We start from the raw sequence: 19763 nt of genomic DNA on the forward strand, positions 1-19763 counted from the left end.
GACTTGGAGACATGAAAGGCAAAAATGAGGGGTTCCTACAAGTCCTCATTTCCTAATAAACAAAAAAATCCCCATCTGCCTGAAGATAAGAAAGGAAACTAACATTTCCTAATAGCCATGGGCTCTACCTTGTTTTCTTCTGTACAGTAACCTTTTCTTCTGAAAAGTAACCTTTTCAACTGCGTAAGTTACAGTTATATTCATTTTTACACGTTTACTTTTACAGACTAAAAAATAAGGTTCACTGCTTTGCTTAAAATCATACAGGACTCAACTGAAGCGCTGTACATTTTCTCAAGTACCTGCTCTTCCCATTGGAACTCTGAATCATATACAAGTCAGGCCTGGGGTCAGCACCAAAGTATGCACAGTATTAACCAGAAAAGGACCCAAAGACTCTGCTTTTCTTATTTGGAAAGATAAAGAGCTTTCTTTGGAAAGGTTGATTGCTATTTACTCAGCTAGTAAAAGCCATAAAATTTATAGATCCGTTAAAACATCTCTTCTTCACAGAGTGCTTCAATAGCAGCTTTGATTCTAAGAGAGCTGGCTTTCTATTTAGAAAAAAAATTGTAATTTTAAGTCCAAAATGAGAGGGATAGTAAGAATTTCCCATCTCTTTTAGCCACTGCATATTCCAGTGAACCCAACAACAGAACAAAATCGTTAACTCAAGAAGAATGTATCTTATTCCAGTTCCCTTAAGGGCAGCTCAGTAGTTAGTTTCACCCCAATGAATACCAACTACAGGAAAGAATGAACAAACAAAATGGGAGTTTTTCAGCCACGTTTACTAGCTCACATAAATATTTAAAACAAATACATCTGTCTTCCCTTTCTCAATCCTTGGTATAAGTTATCACAGTTTTTAATAAACAAAGTATGGTAAATATCCACAGGAAAAAGAATTTTAAAATATGAAAGAGAGGTGAATAAATAGCCAAATACATCAACCATTGAAAATACTACCTTTTTTAAAAAATATTAAGCCACTGATTTGCAACTTTTATTAAAATAAATTTAATCTTTTAAAAACCAGGTAATTTATAACTTGATTTCACCTTTTTTTTTTGGACAGCAGTTGAATTTTTTTACATCAAAATTTGCAAAACTTCAACTAAAGAACAAATAAAACATTCAGACACAGGTTTATACTTCAAAAATTCTACCAACTTCAACAAATAAACAATGACAGCATATCAATTTACATTAGTACTATGGTCCAGACGCACTTTCCATTTAAAACATTTTAATCACGCCGTGTGTGGCATGGTGACTTCTAGTGGGAGTTAGTGTATAGTCTGTTCTTGATGAAGACAACATTAGACAGATGTTGCCTGACGCCTGGGTAATGCTGAATGTGACAAAACCAGCGAGACACATTGAGATACTTCTCCTTTTCTTGAACTGTCAGGTCAACCTAAGTAGGATTGAAAACACACATACATAATACAGACATAAGCACAGCTATCAATATCATGAGATACTTCTTAGAAATTAGAAAGAAGAAAAAAACCAAGAGTTCTCCCTCAAAAATCTAATGTATTTAGCCACTTGGGAAAGCTATCCACTTATTAAATGTGTTTATGTTTAGTTCAAAACCAGATGTGCTTTCTAATGAAATATCACATATTCCACAAATGCAAAATTTATATGAATCCAGGCTGGGAGGCACCCAAAGTTTTTTACTTTACTGGAAAAGAAGATGGGACAGGGAAGATAACAGCTTCTGAAACACTAAGACATAATTCTTTCTCCAACTTCTTTTTAGTAAAACTCAAAAGATGAAGAGGTTCACAAATATCAACATGTTTAACAATTGAACACTGTGTTAAAGAAAACAATCATATATTCACACACATTGAAATAACTGTATAATGTATAATATTACCGCCTAGCTACTCAGCTGAGGAAAAACCTCACTCAAGACAATGACCCACTTAATTTCAAGAGATTATTGCTTAACAGAAGAATTAGAGAAAGACACCAAGTAAAAACACAAGAACAATATACCTTCTGCATTTTGTCTGCAATAAAGCTGAACTCTTGTGGATGTAGCAGTTCACACCTGTTACTCTCAAGCTATGAGTACCCAGAGATGTGGCTACAGAAAGATGCAATGAAAACTATAGGTGCCTATCATTCCACTGGACTCAAATTCAAAGTAGATAACTCTTAGGACTCTTCTAAGACAAAGTTTGGAATTATTAAGAGTCATCAGGTAAAAAGAAAGCCAGCAGGGTGGTAGTATGCACTGGTAGTATGATAATCCTTCTCCTTTGTTGATTCAACATTTATTTAACATATATTCCAAAATCTCCACAGCTCAAAGAAAATGAACAAAAAAGCCAGTCAAGACAAGAGGGAGTCAAACCAATCAGAGGTTCTATCATTGGAGATACTTTTAGTAAGATAGAGTCCTGTGGCTTTTCACAATTTAGCATATACTTATGCTACAAGTAAACGTTTTGCTAAGTGACTGAACCAATAAAACTGAAATACAAATCACTTCACTATTCAAAACTTACTACAGAATGCAAATTAATATTAACAATAAAAAGGTAGTATTTTTTCAATAAACGAGTAACTGAACTCATTTGTGGCTCAGCTTACTTCAAGTGAGTTTCAGGTTTCAGCAATATACACTGAAGTCCTACACACAGGCGGCTGTAGCAAATTATAAACATCTGTTCATCTTGCTTGAGGTGCCCTGAAACTAAGGAGATGTTACTATACATGTTTCATCAACAATATAGTAGTAAGTCCATGACCCCAAACCAAAAAGCTAATATATTAGTCAAGAAGTCTGATCAAGGATGTCTTTTTTAAATATCAAAGTTAATTTTTATTAAAATAGAATTCATGTTCAAGTCAAAAGAAAACACCTGCCTGGTGCATTTTCATAGCAGGCACTTAGGCAATCATGTGTGTTAATCTTGAGTGTTAGTCTGTATTTTGAAATATTTAAAAAAATATTTTGTAAAGAGCTCAATTTTTAGTCCTTATCCAAAGCTTTATGACATGTAAATTTTACCATAGACTTCAAATAAATAAATGAATAAATAAAAACCTTAATCAGTAGAAAACACAGCTAATCTAAATCTAACAGGATATGGGTCTGAGTTTTCTTACAAGAAACTGAATGAATGAGCCAGGCACAGTGATGCAAGTCTGGTATAAACCCAGCCAGTCAGGAGACAGAGGCCATAGGATTGAGAACTGGAGGCCAGCCCAGGGAACACAGCAAGAGTCCATCTTCGGTGGAAGGAAGGATGAAAGGCTCAATCCACAGGGGAGAGGGAACAGATAAATATAATTTAAAATCAACTTTAGCAAACTTCTTTGGCTGATAGTTGAAGCAAACAGAAGTAACTTTTACTGCATTTTGACTTTGAATCAGTCGGCTGAAATCTGACTTCTTTAAATTTTAGTTCAGAGCTTTTTCATTTTAAAGTCTCCATGTAGCCATTTTGTGAGGTGCTATTTTTTTAGTATTCTGTGTACTAAAATACACAGAGAGTAAAGCATTGCCAATAAAGTACTAATAATTGTTTGATTTATATTCAAATTGTGCCCCTTGATTTTGAACCAAGTGAAAAGGGCAATATACAGCGAATAGTAATATTTTAGAATGACATTTGCTTAAACAGAATACTGGCATATGTTGCTAGCAGACCTATTATTTAAAACAAGAACAACATTCAATACGCAGCAAAATAAATATTCTCCAACTTAAAAATTTCATATTCAGAGTCTCTAATGGGGATGGAGATATAGCTCAGTTGATAGAGTGCTTGCCTTACCTGCACAAGGTCCTGAGTTCAATCACCAGCACCACCACCATAAAAAAAAAAAAAAAAAAAACACATACAACAAAAACAAAAAACAAAAAAACCTTACAGAGACTCTAATGTAAGGACTATAAACACACCCACACACAGTAATTTTTATTCTAAGACCTTCTAAAGCTTGTAACATTTTCTAATCTACACTAACAATTTCAATTACATGATCTACTTTACGATATTTTTAGTTGATTTACTTTAAGGAGTATAAATTTACTCATTTTTCCTCACAAAGTTATGCTAGATACACAGAGCTTTTCTGAAAGGATCAGGGTTCCACTTTAACTTTCTTTTAAACTTTGGAACTTGTCCCTGCTAGTCTGAGAAAATGATGTTGAACCTCAATCAGTTACCTCTCCTCCTTGGGCAGACATTTTACATATGCAATTACTGTAAACAAACAAACAAAACAACTTTCCCTTTCCAAATGTACTTTTTTTTTAGAACATTTTGATGGAATCCCCTGGGCTGCTTCACTTTGATTTTCTGTTACCCCTCTTTAGCTAACAATTTTTTCCTTTCTTATAACAGGAAACACCATGCAATTGTTCTAGTTACCATTTCCTGCTTCGTGCTGGTCTACATGCCAGTGTGTCTAGCTGTGCCTGGCTCCATCTCCCTGCTCGGTCCTCTCTGTTTATAATTACCTTAAACCTTACAGCCAAACAGATAATATTCTGAATCACTAATTTTCCATGAAGACATGTAAGACACACTTGAAGTGAACCCTTCCAGATCAGTGTGCAAGACTGATCTGCTCCCCTACAACTGGCACCAGGAGGCCTTTGGGACATTCTTTAGGGCCGGTGTTCCTGGACTATTTTGTAGCTATTTTACATTTCTTTTAAAGAATCATATACTCTGCTGGTGTTCCAAACTTCGAGTACTTCAGCTGATAACAATCTTATAGTCAAGCAGCACAGAACATTACAAAGGATTTCAATCATCTTATTAACAGTCTGCCCACAGGGACTACTTCTAGTGAAATCACTGGAAGAAAGCAGTGAGTCACTGGTGTTATCAACAGCCACACTGAGGGACATTGAAACAAAGAAGGCACAATATAGTATTCCTCAGAGGGATCAGGACAGATCAGATCTTGGAGTATCTCAGCCAACCAAGACTGGGCTCACAATGAAACAAAATACAGCGGTATCACTGATGACTGCTGTTTTGTACACTATGCTGATTACGTATTAAGTATTTAACAATGTGAAAAAATAAGGCACATTTTCTAATCTACACCAACAATTTCAATTACATGATCTATTTTACGATACAGGCACAATAAGTAAGGGCAAAAATACATATACTGCCAAAGCAAACAAAGCTGAAGAACCTGATGACTACGAGCAGGTGGCCAATCCAGACTCTGTATGTCTCTGAATTAATTAATATCTAGCAATCACTTTTTTTCTCACTTGTGTATATTTATGCCCAATGTAACAGGGATGTTATTCAACACTACACAGCAATCCTGTTGTGTGTAGATTTTAGTCTGTGAGGCCTATTCTTTAAGGTCTTTAGATCTCGGAGTAGTCTGCCTATACTTGGTCTGTGGTGAGAGAGATGCTGGGACCCATGGTTTGAACCCAAAGAGATGGTCAGCAGGACGACATAGGTAGTATTCCACTCAAAGTCATTTCCAAAGAGGCATAACTTCTTTAACCATAAATCCTCAACATCATATATAAAAAGGATGTGCATCCAAAAATAGAAATATAAATAAGCACAGATGGTTAAAATATAGCTAAAGTAACCCTAATGTCAATCAATATGCAGAACTAGAGGAAACACTCCTAACCTGTCTGAAAACCAAATGCCCTCCAGGGCACACAGACTCATAATTAAATAACTTTGCAGCTGGGCCTAAAAATATTTTGCATTCTAGGATTCTGACCGTGTTCACTCTACTGGCAAAGAAAGGCCATGCAAGCTGCTGCCCTAACAGAGCCCTTTCTTTCCTGCCAGGTTTCTGTTCTCGAGACTAAAAGGCTCAGGGGTCACTCCAGTAGAACTGGGCTAACTGGGCTGCGCAAAATAACCACACAAGAGACACAAATACCTTTTTCTTTGGGGTCACTGTAACGGCTTCTCTGACCTTAAAGGTCCAAAGGAAGAGAGAGAGAGAGAGCACGCGCTGATCTCTTTTATTGAGGAGAAGCTTTTCAAATGAGGCAAGTGGTCAGGTTTCAGGGGGCTGAGTCTATCTTCATGATGTCCACTGTCAGCAGGTTGACTGACACCTGGGTAGGCCACACCCAAGGGCACAGTAAGAGCAGGGGACACACACAATGCACTTCCATGGAAGATTCTATCCTAAACAGGGCAAGGGCTTATATTACAAAGGAACAGGTGAGCTTAGCTGTAGCAAGACACACCCATGCATGAGACACTGACCCTAGAACCCAAGAAAGGTGGGGAAAGCTTGGCCACATTTCTGTGACTGAGTGCCTGAGTACCCAGCAGGGGAGTGTGACTTCATTCTCATCTATTTATTTTTTTAATTACATGAGCCTTGTTCTCCTCTTTAATGACAGCTCAATGCTGCAGGAAGCCAGACCCTGAGTCCTGACAGATGCTCACTAGCTGCTGGCAGTCACCACAATTTTTCCTAAGATTAAGCTTTTAAAGTAACCACAGTCAGTAGCACAGGCTCGCTCAAGCCAAGTTCTGGACTCCCCAAGCTGAAAGACTAGGTTTGCCACCAGGAGAGAGATGCTTAGATAACAGCAAATCCTCTTTACCTTGGAGGCTTTTTTTCGTTTTGAAATGAGGTAGGTGCCATGTTATCATTCTAAATTCAAAAAACTACTAAAATATATTGAACCTAGAACAGAATAAAAAGAGGCTTGTGTGATCAATGTATTTCAGCTCCAATTACATTTTCTTCACATTCAAATAAAATTATTATGATTTAATGATACTGAAGAACATAACTAAAGATTACATTTCACTACAGATATACAACCTAAAATACTTTACAAATAGATACAGACTGTGAAATATTGTTAATCTCAAAAGCCCAGAGCTGTACAAGGAACTGGGCCAAGAGCCAGGAGGGGCACAAAGAGAAACGACAGGATCCTATCTGGTCTCCTTTTTTGCTTAAAATTGAGCTATATTCCTTGTAAGTATGGGGACTGTTCATCCCATTTCATTCCTGCTAGTGACTGTAATCCTGCGTAGTGACTGGTAGGCTTTCTTTCATGGCCCAAGTGTTTGGGATGAGAAATCATATGGTCGTACTACTTACAAGCAATATTTACAGTCCAACTCATACGCTTTCTAAACAGTGAAAATTCCCCTGGATAGTCATGGTTATCCAAACTCTGTATGTATTCTTTATGATTCTTTATCCTACTTTACTTGTCTCTTTAAATGATCAAATTATATTCTGATCAGAAGATATCACTAGATTCTGTTTTCTCTAATTAACTGTTTTCATGTAAAAGTCTTATTTTTTCAATGAGATTAATAATTCCTTGAAAATTGAGTTTATAGGTTTTTTTATATCCCTCTCTGGTGGGCACACAGTAGGCTCTCAGGAAATAATTTAAATACAATCATAACAACAAGGAGTTTTATGCTAAATTAAGGATCAAACTAGCCTATTGAAATAATACTATTATAGCATACAATTACTTAGGAATGTTTGAGGAACAATTTTTTATAAGGTGAAGTAAATCCAAATTATGGGATTATAGATTGAGTAGGGAGATTAAGAATACAGTAGTCTACTGGTATCTGCAGGGGACTGGTTCCAGGACACCCACCCCCAGGGATACTGAAATCCACAGAGTTTCACATAACACAGTATAGGTTAAGTATAGACTCTACACAACCCTCCTGGTGTTCTTTAAATCACCTCTAGGTTAGTAATGCACTCAATACATATAGATGCTCCATATGATACTAGATTGGGGAATGAACACCAGAAAAAGACAGTACAAGTTAAGTACAGATGCCATTTTTTAAAAGAGCCTTTTCAATCCGCAGTTGGTTCAAACTGCAGACATGGAGCCTGCAGAAGTAGGGGGCTGAACATAACTGTATCATACATTATTACAGTCTCTTATAGTTTACAAAGAGTTTCCCCACACACTAAGATACTTGATTCAGGAGACTAAGGTTTGTCTTGGCCCTTCAAAAAATGAATTCTATGCCTTTGACAAATCACTCAAAATTCCTATGCTAGTTTCTGTCTCTGTAAAAGGAAAATATTAATACTAATCTTATCTTCCTCATGGTTATGACCTAGACTGTAAAAAATAAAATTCCTTGCAAAGTATATGGACACTTGTTAAAATTTATTCAATGTGTATGAAGAGCTGACCTTACAACATCAGAACCTGATTGATTGGGTGCATGAAGTGCAGAACACAGAAAAATGTATGGGCTCTTTTTTTCTATCGGGGGAAGATGGGCACTGGAGTAAAAAGTTGAGAGAAGTTTTTAAGTAGATAGATGTGCAAAAGTACAAACTCAGAAGACAGATTGCCTGGGTTATGGACCTGGTTCTGCAAATTATTTAGGTGACCTCAAAGAAGACACTTGACCTTCCTAAGCCTCAGCTGTCTTATCTATAATATGGAACTGATAATAATAGTGCCTATCTCATAGGGCTATTTTAAAGATTAAAGGAGTCAATATTTACAAAGCATGAAGAAGAGTGCCAAGAATGTAGAGAGTGTCATATAATTTTATGTGATTTTTAGATGAGAGACAATTTAAAATAAAGAGATTGACCAGATAGTTAAAAGGCAAAACTGAAGATATGAGCAAGAAAAGAAAAAGAATTTGGAATAAGTTCCACAAAGCAGGTAGGAGAGGAAGTTTACTAAGAGGTCGGATGAATGGATTAGCTGGGAAAAAAAAAGCAAGACAATCCTTTTTGTGACCTGAAAAAGGAGACAAATGAATAAGGATATGCAAGCAGGCAGGCTGGAAGATAAGTACTCAAAACAGAGTTTCTACTTTCTAGTGAAAAGAGGAGGAGACAGAGGAGGAGGGCTCTATGTTAACTACTGAAGACAAAGGGGTGGGGGGGGGAGGATCAAGGATTGGGAAAAGTGATAAGGGTCTCAAAGTATCCCTAGGAGGAAGCAGAGAGCAACGGTTTACTGGCAGCAACTCTGTAGTCTTGTGACTTTTCCCACAGAGCTCGGCTTACATACAGAAACAGACATTCATCTGGACTGGTCAAGAACTGGGGATTCACAGGGAAAGGGTGGTGACTATTCAGGATAATAAAGAAAATGAAGATGCTACAAGAAGATACAGTTGAAGTTAAGAAGGGTGTCTAAACTGAACAGGGAAGAAAGTTTGTAGATTTGGAAAAGGGAGTTGACTACATCGTATAGGTTTAGGGATCAAAAGAGCTAGGATAAGAGGCTGCGTGGAAGAGGGGTACTGGAGGTGGAGTTGGATAAAGAAAAGAAAGTCCAGAGGGTGGCTAAAGAAGTGGTCCTCTAAGAAATGCAGAAGCAAAGGTCGAGAAGCAAGCAGGTCAAGAAACAGGATGTAACTCTGTTAAACGGATACGTAAAAGGAATTTTTGAACAGCACACCTTGTATTAAAAAAAAAAAACAAACTCCTTTCATTTTTATTTGATAGTTGAAAATACAAATCTGATTAAATTTAAGACAAATCTCAAAAAATATTCTGAACTTTACAGAAAATAAGCCAGAAAGTATCCAGATACTTACTATAAAGCGATGAAGTCCATAGTACAATAGAATATCTGCTAAAGTAAAGTTATATCCTGTAAGGTAGACTTTATCTTCAAGATACAAATTCAGATCCTAGAAAAAACAGTAAAACATTAATGAACAGTATTAACTTGAAAACATTTAGATGGCTATCAGAAATTAAATACTGATATTTAATAAATTCACCCATTCATTCATTTATTCTTTCAGTTGTGGGGAAGGAACTCAGGGCTTTGCACATGCAAACGAAACAAATGCTATGTCACTGATTGACAAATTTATTTATTTATTAATTAATTCAATAAATTAATAAGTCAAAATTAATCTTCGATATTAAGACAAAAATTCATTCAAAATCACAATTAGACTCCAGTCACATCATTTAAAAACACAGAATGAACATTATTAGTCTCATTTGATTTTAAGGAACATTAAAAAATGAAAGAATATTTAAAAAACATTAGAAAATGATAGACTTCTGAACAATCTCTACCTTTTTGCTGGGCATAGTGGTTTAAGACTGCAACCCCAATAATTTGGGAGGCTAAGATAAGGGGTTCAAAAATTCGAGGTCAGCCTCGGCAACTTAGCAAGACCTGCCTCAACGTAAAAACAAAAAGGGCTAAGAAGGCAATGGATGGTAGCCCATACCTGCAATCAGGAAACCCAGGAATTTGAGCAAGGAGGATCCCAGGTTCAAGGTCAGCCTTGACAATTTAATGAGACCCTCAGCAGACAACAGAGATGCTGTCTCAAAATAAAAAAACTGAAAAAAGAATGGGGGAAATCGCTCAGCCAGCAGCTCAGGGATTTGAGTGCCCTTGAGTTTAATCCTAAATTTAAATTTAAAAAGAGCTGGGGTTATAGCTCAATCCCCAGTACAAAAAAAAAGTTGAGAATTCCAAGTTACAGGGTTTTACAGTACATTTGTGTATATGTATGTGTACTTTATGCATACACATACATTTTAAAAAATTTAATTGGAATACATTACACATAACACAAAATTTACCAACTATTTTTAAGCATACACTTCAGTAAGGTTTACAGTTGTTTACATTGCTGCATAACCAATCTACAAACTTTTTCACCTTGCAAAACTAGAACTCTATGACCTATTAAACAATTCTCCATTACTCTCCCCTCCAAGCCTGGCAATCACCATTCAACTTTGTTCTGTGACCAACTACCCCAAATACCTCATAAGTGGAGTCATGGGGTAGTTATACTTTTGTGACTGGATTTATTTCACTTGTATAACGTCAAAGTTCATCCATGTTATAACATGCATCAAAACTGTCTTCTTTTTAAATGGCTGAAGTATACATATCTCACTAAATGTATACACCATATTTTGTTTGTCTATTGACACAATAGACACATGGGTTGTCTACCCTGCCCTAGCTATTTGAACAATGCTGCTATGAATGCAAGTGTGTAAATAGCTCTTCAAGGCAATGCTGAATTCTTTTGGGTATAAACCAAGAAGCGGGATTGCTAGATCATAGAGCAACTCTATGATAATGTCTTGAGTAAGTGCTGTCCTATTTTTTGCTAACAGCTGCATTTTTTTTTAATATTCTCACTGACAGCGTATCAGTTACAGTTTTCCACATCTTTGCCAACCCTTGTTATTTTCTGACTTTTTAAATTTTTTTTTTTGAGCATAACAATAATAATTTATTTCCATATACTTTTAGATGTCTAAGATCAAAGTGTTGGCAGATTTGCTTTCTTCTATGGCCTTTCTCCTTGGCTTGCAAATGGATACTATTTTATCCCTGGTCCCCTCCTCTCTCTGTTGTCTGCTGGTTACAATGAGTTGAGCAGCTTAGTTCCACCATGCGTTTCCATCATGATGTTCTACCTCACTTTAAGCCCAGAGCAGTGAGGGAAGCCAACCTTGAAATGAAGTCTCTGAAACTGTGAGCATAAATAAGTCTTTCCTCCCTTAAATCAGTTTTCTCAGATATTTTGTCTTAGTGACAAAAAGCTAACAGTCTGTTTTGTCTGTATCTCAATTTCTTCTCATAAGTATACCAGTCAGATTGGAATAGACTCTGTTATGGGGCCTCATATTAACTTAATTATTTCTTTTTTTTTTTATTGTTGGTTGTTCAAAACATTACATAGTTCTTGATATATCATATTTCACATTTTGATTCAAGTGGGTTATGAACTCCCATTCTTATATTTCTGACTTTTTTTAAATGGGATTTGTTTTGGTGGGTGGCAGCCATCCTAATGAATGGAAGATGGTATCTTACTGTGAGTTGATCTGCACTTCATGAGTGATAATAATTTCAGCATCTTTTCAAATACTTATTAGCAATTAGCATATAGTCTTTGGAAATGTTTACTCAAGTCTTTTGCCCGTTTTAAAATCAAGTTATTAGTTTTTTGTTGAGTTTTTTTGGTATTCTAAATATTCACAACTTATCAGATACATAATTTTCAGATATTTTCTCCCAGTGTGGGTAGCTTTTTTACTTTTTTGTCATTGGATATACAGAAGATTAGACTTTGAACATCAAAAACTATCTATTTTTTGTGACTAAAATCAGAATTCATAACTATATTTTAGCTATGAAGACAGTCTTAAATGTAGTTTTCATAAACTATGAATAGGAAATACTTTCCTGATTAGTGACATAAACGGTTTCCTATCAAATAGAATTTCACACTTGAAATAGTCACAGAAGGGAAATGTCTAACATTTCTTTATTTTTTATTTTTTTAAAGAGAAAGTGAGAGAGGAGAGAGAGAGAGAATTTTTAATATTTATTTTTTAGTTCTCTGCGGACACAACATCTTTTTTTTGGTATGTGGTGCTGAGGATCGAACCCGGGCCGCACGCATGCCAGGCGAGCGCGCTACCGCTTGAGCCACATCCCCAGCCCTAACATTTCTTTATTTTTAAAAACAAGTCTTTCTGATGCTATTGCCAAACCTGCTAAATTATTTCCTCTAGAAATCCACCTGTTTTTTCTTTTTCTTCCGAGCTATTATTAAACTTTTAAACATCATACAATCAAAAGTTGAAAAAACACAATAGACAACTATATATATCATTCATCTAGAGTCAAACAATGTTAGTATTTCACAATTTTTTTTAAGAAAAATATTACCTTACTTATAAAGTATTTACTCTTAAGAGCTGTGGTTTTAGCATCAAAATGGAAATTTGACAATTAAGAATTAAATCCTTTCTTAATATCTAAAGAACAAAAGATTTAAAAATTAAATAATAAGGTAGCCCAGTACAAACATGGTTAAAAAATACATACAAGTAAACTTTTAGAAATAAAAATGGTTCATGAGCATTATGAAAAAATGCCACAACAAAGTTTTATGAACACAATGTCAACAGGGAAATCATTTTTTGGCTTGCTTGTTTTAGTAATGTAATTGGGGAGGTGATGGAGAAAAAGGAAAAAACTGATGTTGTTTTGTGGAAGAGGCCACTTCATATACTGACATATTGTAAAATTACACTGTTCTGGAGTCCACAGGAACCATGTAGCCTTAAAAAAAGATCTTTTTTTTTTTCTTCTTTTCTGTTTCTGTAAGCAAATAGGGAAAACTGGATATACATATGTTGAAGAAAAAGACTAGACCCTTAATTCTTATCCTGCACAAAAAGCAAGTCAAAATGGAACTAAAACCTAGGAATTAGATCAGAAATTATGCAACTCCTGGGAGAAAATACAGGATCAACACTCCAACATATAGGCACAGGCAACAACTTTCTCAATAGGACCCCCTAAAGCTCAGGAAATAATGCCAAGAGTTAATAAATGGAATGGCATCAAATTAAAAAGCTTCTGCACAGCAAAGTAAACAATTTAGAATGTGAAAAGAGAACCTACAGCATGGAACAATAACGTTGCTAGCTGACAAAGGATTAATATCTAGAATATATAAATAACTCAAAAAACAACCCAATTAATAAAGGGCCAATTAATTAAATAGACATTCTCAAAAAAAAATACAAATAGTCAACAAATATACAAAAAAAATGTTCAGCATCATTAGCAACTACAGAAAGGCAAATCAAACCTACACTATTTATATCACAGCAGTAAGAATGGCAATTATCAAGAATACAAACAACAAAAAATGCTGGAGAGGATGTGGAGAAAAAGGAACATCTTTACACTGTTGGTGGGATTGTAAATGAGTACAACCACTATGAAAATCAGTATGGAGTTTCCTCAAAAAAGACGAGGCATGGAACCACCATATGACCCAGCTACACCACTCCTCAGTATTTATCCTAAAGAATTAAAGTCAGATAACATGCATACCCATGTTTATAGAAGCACAATTCACAATAGCTAAACTGGAACAGCCTAGGTGTCCATCAGTGGATAAATGGATAAAGAATATGAGGTATATGTACACAATGGAGTTTTATTCAGTCATAAAGAAAAATGAAAGTATGTCATTTGCAAGAAAATGGATGTAAGTTGAGACCATTGTGTTAAGTGAAATAAGAAATTCAGAAGATCAAGAATCATGTTTTATCTCATATGTGGAAGCTACAGAGGAAAAAGGAAAAGAAAGGTAAGGGAAGATGTCTCATGAAAAACTAAGGAAGATCAGTGGAAGAAAGAGACCAAGAAGTGGGAGATAGAGAAGAAGGTGGGAATTGCTGGGGAGTGACATTAGCCAAATTATTATATTACATGCATGTATGAATATGTGACAGCAAATCCCACCATTATGTACAACTACAATGTACCAATTAAAAAAAAAAGGTAGAAAAAAATAATGGCAACTTTCAGGAAGAAGAAAAAGAAGTCAAGGCTTTTCTTCTAGCAACCTCCCTTGTAGGAATTTAGCCTATGAAACAAATAGGAACATGTTCAATTATCTAGCAACAAGCTGGTAACTACCTGGGGGTAGATAATTTAAACTATGGTACAATTTTGTGCTGGGACACACAGGTTATCAAAAGGAAAGAGCACACACGGACATGAAACAATGTTCCCAATACTCCTAGAGCAAAATAAGCCACAGCAGGCTGCTGTGTTCAGTAATGGCCCACTTTTAAAAAAGTCCCGCACGCATGCATGCACGGGAAGACCATAAAAAGGATTTAATAATGATGACTGAACGCAAGCATTAACAGTTCACTCTCGATCATGGGACAGTGGTTGTTTAAAATGTTTTACATTTGCTTACTTATATTTCCTAAATTTCTGTAACAAATATTGACTGCCTTTAAAATTAACAACACTATCTTGAAACACCACAGTTGCAAACAAAACAAAAACACAACAACCCTTTCCTTTTCCTGTGCTCGTATGGTGAAAAAGCACACTGCAGTCCATTTACCTTCCCAACTAGAGACAGAACAGCATGCTCCAGGCAGAGGTCACAACAGGTACAAGCTACCTTGAGCTAAAAGACAACCGGCAAAATGCAGCCAAGAGTTGGAGGTCTGCATACCTTGAAGCAAAAGAGAACAGGTAAAGGCAGCCTATTCCCAGGTCTGGAACCCAAAGGGAGAGATTTCAGCTTATTACAGTCCACGCATTCCAACAAATCACAATACCTTCAACAGTGTGTGGATATCCTCTTTACTGGACTGTCTGTCTACTCGAGTGACCCTGTACTCCAGCCACTGCTGAACTGTCGCTTTTTCTTCTGCAGTACTCCCCAGCAAATACTCCTTGTTGGCTTCTTTGACTAGATGAGTTGCTATGGTAGTCAATCCTGTTAGGCTTGGACCATTGTTTGTTTGAAGAACTGGAATCTTAAAAAAAATTCTTCAGATAAATTAAAAAAATAAAGACCATCAATCATGACTATAAGTTCTCAGTAACCACTATATCATGCAGCTGGTTTTCCCATAGTCTTTTGTTTTTAAGATCAAGATTATCTACACAGATTAATCTTTGTTTTTAAGATCAAGATTATCTACACAGATTACTCAAACAGTGCTAATCCAGGTAAAGTAGCAGTAACAAAACCTAAACTCTTAGTTGCCCAATATAAGCTCATATCTGACTTAAGCAAAGTCTACTGAGGTCTGAAGTGACTGGAGTGTAGCCCAGAGATTTGAGTTCCTTCCATCGTGGAAGTGATGTTTGTCACTATTTCATACATCTCACAGCCAAAACTTTCTCTTAATTCACTTTTTTGTTCCCAGAAAATTTTGATTTTTGTCATTCTCTGATTCTGGAAAAGATTATGCCTTTGCAACTACCAACTTCTGAGAGTGACATGCATTTCATTTACCTAAGATCTATTTTCAAATAAAATCAACTTAGAATAAAAAAAAAAAAAAGAACAAGAACAAGAACAAAGGTCACTTGGTTTATAATGGCAGAGTCAGGGTTCAAATAAAATACCACTGGCTCAGAAGTCCATTCTCTTTATATAGCCTGAAGTATACAACTGCTAGTCTTATGTAGTTGCAAACATGGAACACATACTACTCTCACATCAATCTTACAGTTCATGATCTTCAAAGCAATTACTTTTAATGGCTGCATAAGTAATACTCCAATGTGGTAATGTACATTTTGGGAGCGTGGGGGTGGGGAATGGTAGGGATAGAATTCAGGGTCTCAACATTACTCTACCACTGAGCTACATACCTATCCCTGATGTACCATAATTTAAGGAACCATTCTTCTACAGCTTAATCCCTAGGCTGTTTTCAGTTTTAAATTATTTTGGAATATGTGGCAGAGAGCTTTAATTCTGGTTTATTTGCTGTCAGTTGCTTTATCAAAAAAAAATGGCTGAAACTTATCTGCTATGCCCAGCCCTTTCTCTAAACACATAAACAGAAACTTTCAATAGCTACCCAGTGCTAAAATTTTTTTAATCAAAATAAAATAAAACATCAGCCCTTACAGTTGGACCTCAACTATGATTTTGGGTTTACCTTGCATTGCAAGCACTCCCCATACTGATTTTACTTATTGCTCCAGACTTTCCAATCTTTCATTATCTATTGCTTTCGCACATCTTTCAAAACCTAATCCCTTAAACACCAGCTTTTCCAGGAAGAGTATAAACCCATCTTCAAGTCAGAATTAACTTCCTCTTCCACATTTCTCACTAATGTTTTCTTCCATTAGTACATATCTGTTGTGCTTTCATTTAATTATTGTTGGCTGCTTCTCATACTAGGTGACAAAGGTTTAAGTGTTCCCAGTGTTTTCTAAAAAATATAAACCAATATTGAAAAGTGGCTGTCCAGAAGGAATCGGTACCAGGAGGAGGAAAAAGAAAAAGCAGGCCACCTTAGGGCCAATGCCTAGCCTACTCTGCCACCAATCAGAGGGCCCATCTTAGGCAAGTCACAACCTCACCAGGCTTCGAGTTATTTTAAATGTAAAAACTAATCAGAGGGCCCATCTTAGGCAAGTCACAACCTCACCAGACTTCGAGTTATTTTAAATGTAAAAACTAAAATATTGCTACTATTGAGACAAGATTTAACATCAACCAAGGAAAGAAAAAGTTAAGGCCAAAACACACTAGTTTGGAAAAACCTCAAAGGGGCCAGAAACATCAGAATGCATCAAAGTAGTGTTCTACAGCACTTTTTTTTGCTGTAATACATTCGCTCCTCGGCCAACAATGACCTTCATAAAACACAAATGTTCTTTTCAATACCCTGGGAAATCTGAGTCTTTATGCTTCATTAGTCAGTCTCACACCCTGTAACTTTCCCTCATTCTCTGCACAAAGCAAACCGAATTTGGGATTACAGGCCTCAAAAAAAAAAAAAAAAGAAGCCTTCCCTGAATCCTCCAGAGCCAGCCAAGCCCCCAGCACATGTTCCCTTGGCCATACCCGCGTCAAAGTAGCACTTTCCGCTACTGTAATTTAAATCACTGCCAAATTTGTCCACCCAGCCAAAAAGCAAGCTTCTAGAGGGGAGGGGGCGTGTCCCCTTTATTCAACGCAGAATTCCCCAGGCCCAGTGCAGTACCACCGGGTCCCGGTTCGCGCTGACGGCAGTGGTTGCGCAATTAACCAAAGATGCAATTTGGGCAAAGAGCAGCCGGTGAAGGCGAACGCTGGCCTCCACCTTGCTCCATCGAAAGGTCTTTTGTGCCTTCCCTCAAATGGTTTCGTGATGGCTGAATGGGATGCTGAGAATGTCACTGGAGGTAAAGCTCACGCCGAGCCCGTCCTGAGCAGGTTCCCCTTCGTCCCTCCAGGACCTAGAGTGACAGAAGCCTAGCGAGGACCAGCCGAACCGCAGCTCGAACGCAGACACGTGGGAGCGGCGGAGCTGCATCCCAACCCCGCCGGGTTCGGCAGGCCCCGCTCCAGTCCGCTCCTTCCCCTCCGCGCCGCCTCTGCAGCTCACCTGTCGCTCGCCCTGGGCACTGTACTTATTTCCCCTACTCAGCCCCAGGGACTTCTCCAGCAGCTTCAACTCCGCGGCCGCCGCCATCTTCCGGCCCCAGCTCTTGAGAGGGGTGGAACCAGGACAGCAAAGGCCTCCTGCATTGGCGGAGACGGAAGGCAAGCGTCACCGGTGATTGGCTGAACGCGCAGGGGAGCGTGAGGGCGTGCCTGAACGCAAGAGGCGTGGCCAAGCGAAGGGGCGGGGTCTAGGGAGGGATTTGGGACCCGTGAAGCGGTGATGGCCAATTTCCATTCCCGAGTTTCGCCTCCAGGTAGAGCGAGCAGCAGATCCGAGCTTGGGTTGCTGCAGTCGCCTGTCTTTGCCGACATCTGAGTGGCAGGCTGCTGGCCTGGCTGCCAGAGTTAACTAGGTACTTCATTTGGCAGCCTGAGACTTCCAATATAATGAGTAGTTTGGCTCAGGGGTCTGGATTTGAAAGATTGATAGTAAGGAGTTCACAGTCCATTAAGAGTTTCTAACCTATAACATCATTCACAGGGACTTTAATTGTGATGTAAGGGTGATTTGGAAAACCTGAAAATCCTTAATCACATCTCTACAGGTCCTTTTTCCTTAAAAAAAAAAATCACGTTTACAGATTCCAGAGATTAAGATGGGGCCCATGGTCAGCCTTCCAGACCTTCATTTCCAGAACACGTGGAACATTCATGAATTTGTATCTTAGGGCTAGAAGAAAACCAAGATTCTAAAGGACAAATACATGATTTATTAAAAACTAATAATAAAATAAAAATGTTAAAGGCCTTTGAAATCTAGAATTAAAAAAACATTCTTGTAAAAAACTCTTTGTTCAAAAAGGAAATCCAAGGTGAAATTGCAAATTCTGTTATGAGGGATATAGTAATAGGAGAAAATTTATACTATAAAATATTCATATTAATAAAAATGAAAATAAAGAATTTTAAAATAAGACAAAAAGCAAAAGCAAAAAAGTAATAAAAATAACTATAAGGAAACAAGGAAAATTAACAAATAAATTTAAAATTAACAAAGCAATTGCTAATGTAAGAAAGAAAGAAAAAGGGGGCAATGCATAAATACACAAAATTAGAAGTGAAAAAAAGGAAATGTGAGCATAGCAAAGGAAATTAAAAGAAAATCGTGAGACCTACTTTTCAGAAGTTATGTAAATAAATGTGTAAACTCAGATGGAGCATTGCAGAACAATTTTTCAGGATAATTTACTGTAAAAATGCGACCTGATAGAACTGGCATTGGTGGGAGAGGAATTTTAATTATATTAATTACTATGGTAGAAATAAAGGAAGTAATGAAAGAATTTTCTCATAAGAAGTACCAACTCCAGATGTTTTCACAAGAGTAGTAGATCAAATTTTGGCAGGTGCCAGGGTACATGCCTATAATCCCAAAGATTTGGGAGGCTGAGGCAGGAGAATTCCAAGTTCAAAGCCAGTGTAAGCAATTTAGAAAGGCCCTGTCTGAAAATAAAAAAATTTAAAAATATGAAGGGCTGGGGATATAGCACAGTGATTAAGCACTCCAGGGTTAAATCCCCAGTACCAAATAAATAAATGAGTAAATAAATAAATAAAGAGTGGTATATCAAATCTTTAAAGATAAAATCATCTTAATGCTCATGAAACTGTTACAGATCACAGAAGAAATAAATATGGAGTAAAAAATATAGAGTAGAAGCATTAATCTCAACACCTACCAATGATTTCTACCAATGATGAAACTAAAGAACAATGTCAGTTAAAATTGTAAATTTAAAAAATCATAAAATAAATAATACATCATCACTAAGTGAAATTTATTTCAAGAATATAATGGAGTACAAT

General features: G+C 36.8%; 1 protein-coding gene across 1 annotated transcript; it reads right to left on the reverse strand.

Moving 5' to 3' along the window:
• Window positions 1-770: 770 nt before the first annotated feature.
• On the reverse strand, window positions 771-18058 carry Eef1e1 (eukaryotic translation elongation factor 1 epsilon 1). Its single transcript, XM_078020515.1, has 4 exons — window positions 17899-18058; window positions 15118-15318; window positions 9555-9650; window positions 771-1420 (listed from the first exon to the last, which is right to left on the reverse strand). Exons 1-4 carry the CDS (start codon window positions 17983-17985, stop codon window positions 1280-1282), a joined length of 525 nt encoding a protein of 174 aa, XP_077876641.1. The 5' UTR covers window positions 17986-18058; the 3' UTR covers window positions 771-1279.
• Window positions 18059-19763: the final 1705 nt, after the last annotated feature.

Source organism: Ictidomys tridecemlineatus, chromosome 8, assembly GCF_052094955.1.
Source record: "Ictidomys tridecemlineatus isolate mIctTri1 chromosome 8, mIctTri1.hap1, whole genome shotgun sequence".
Lineage (NCBI taxonomy): Eukaryota > Metazoa > Chordata > Mammalia > Rodentia > Sciuridae > Ictidomys > Ictidomys tridecemlineatus.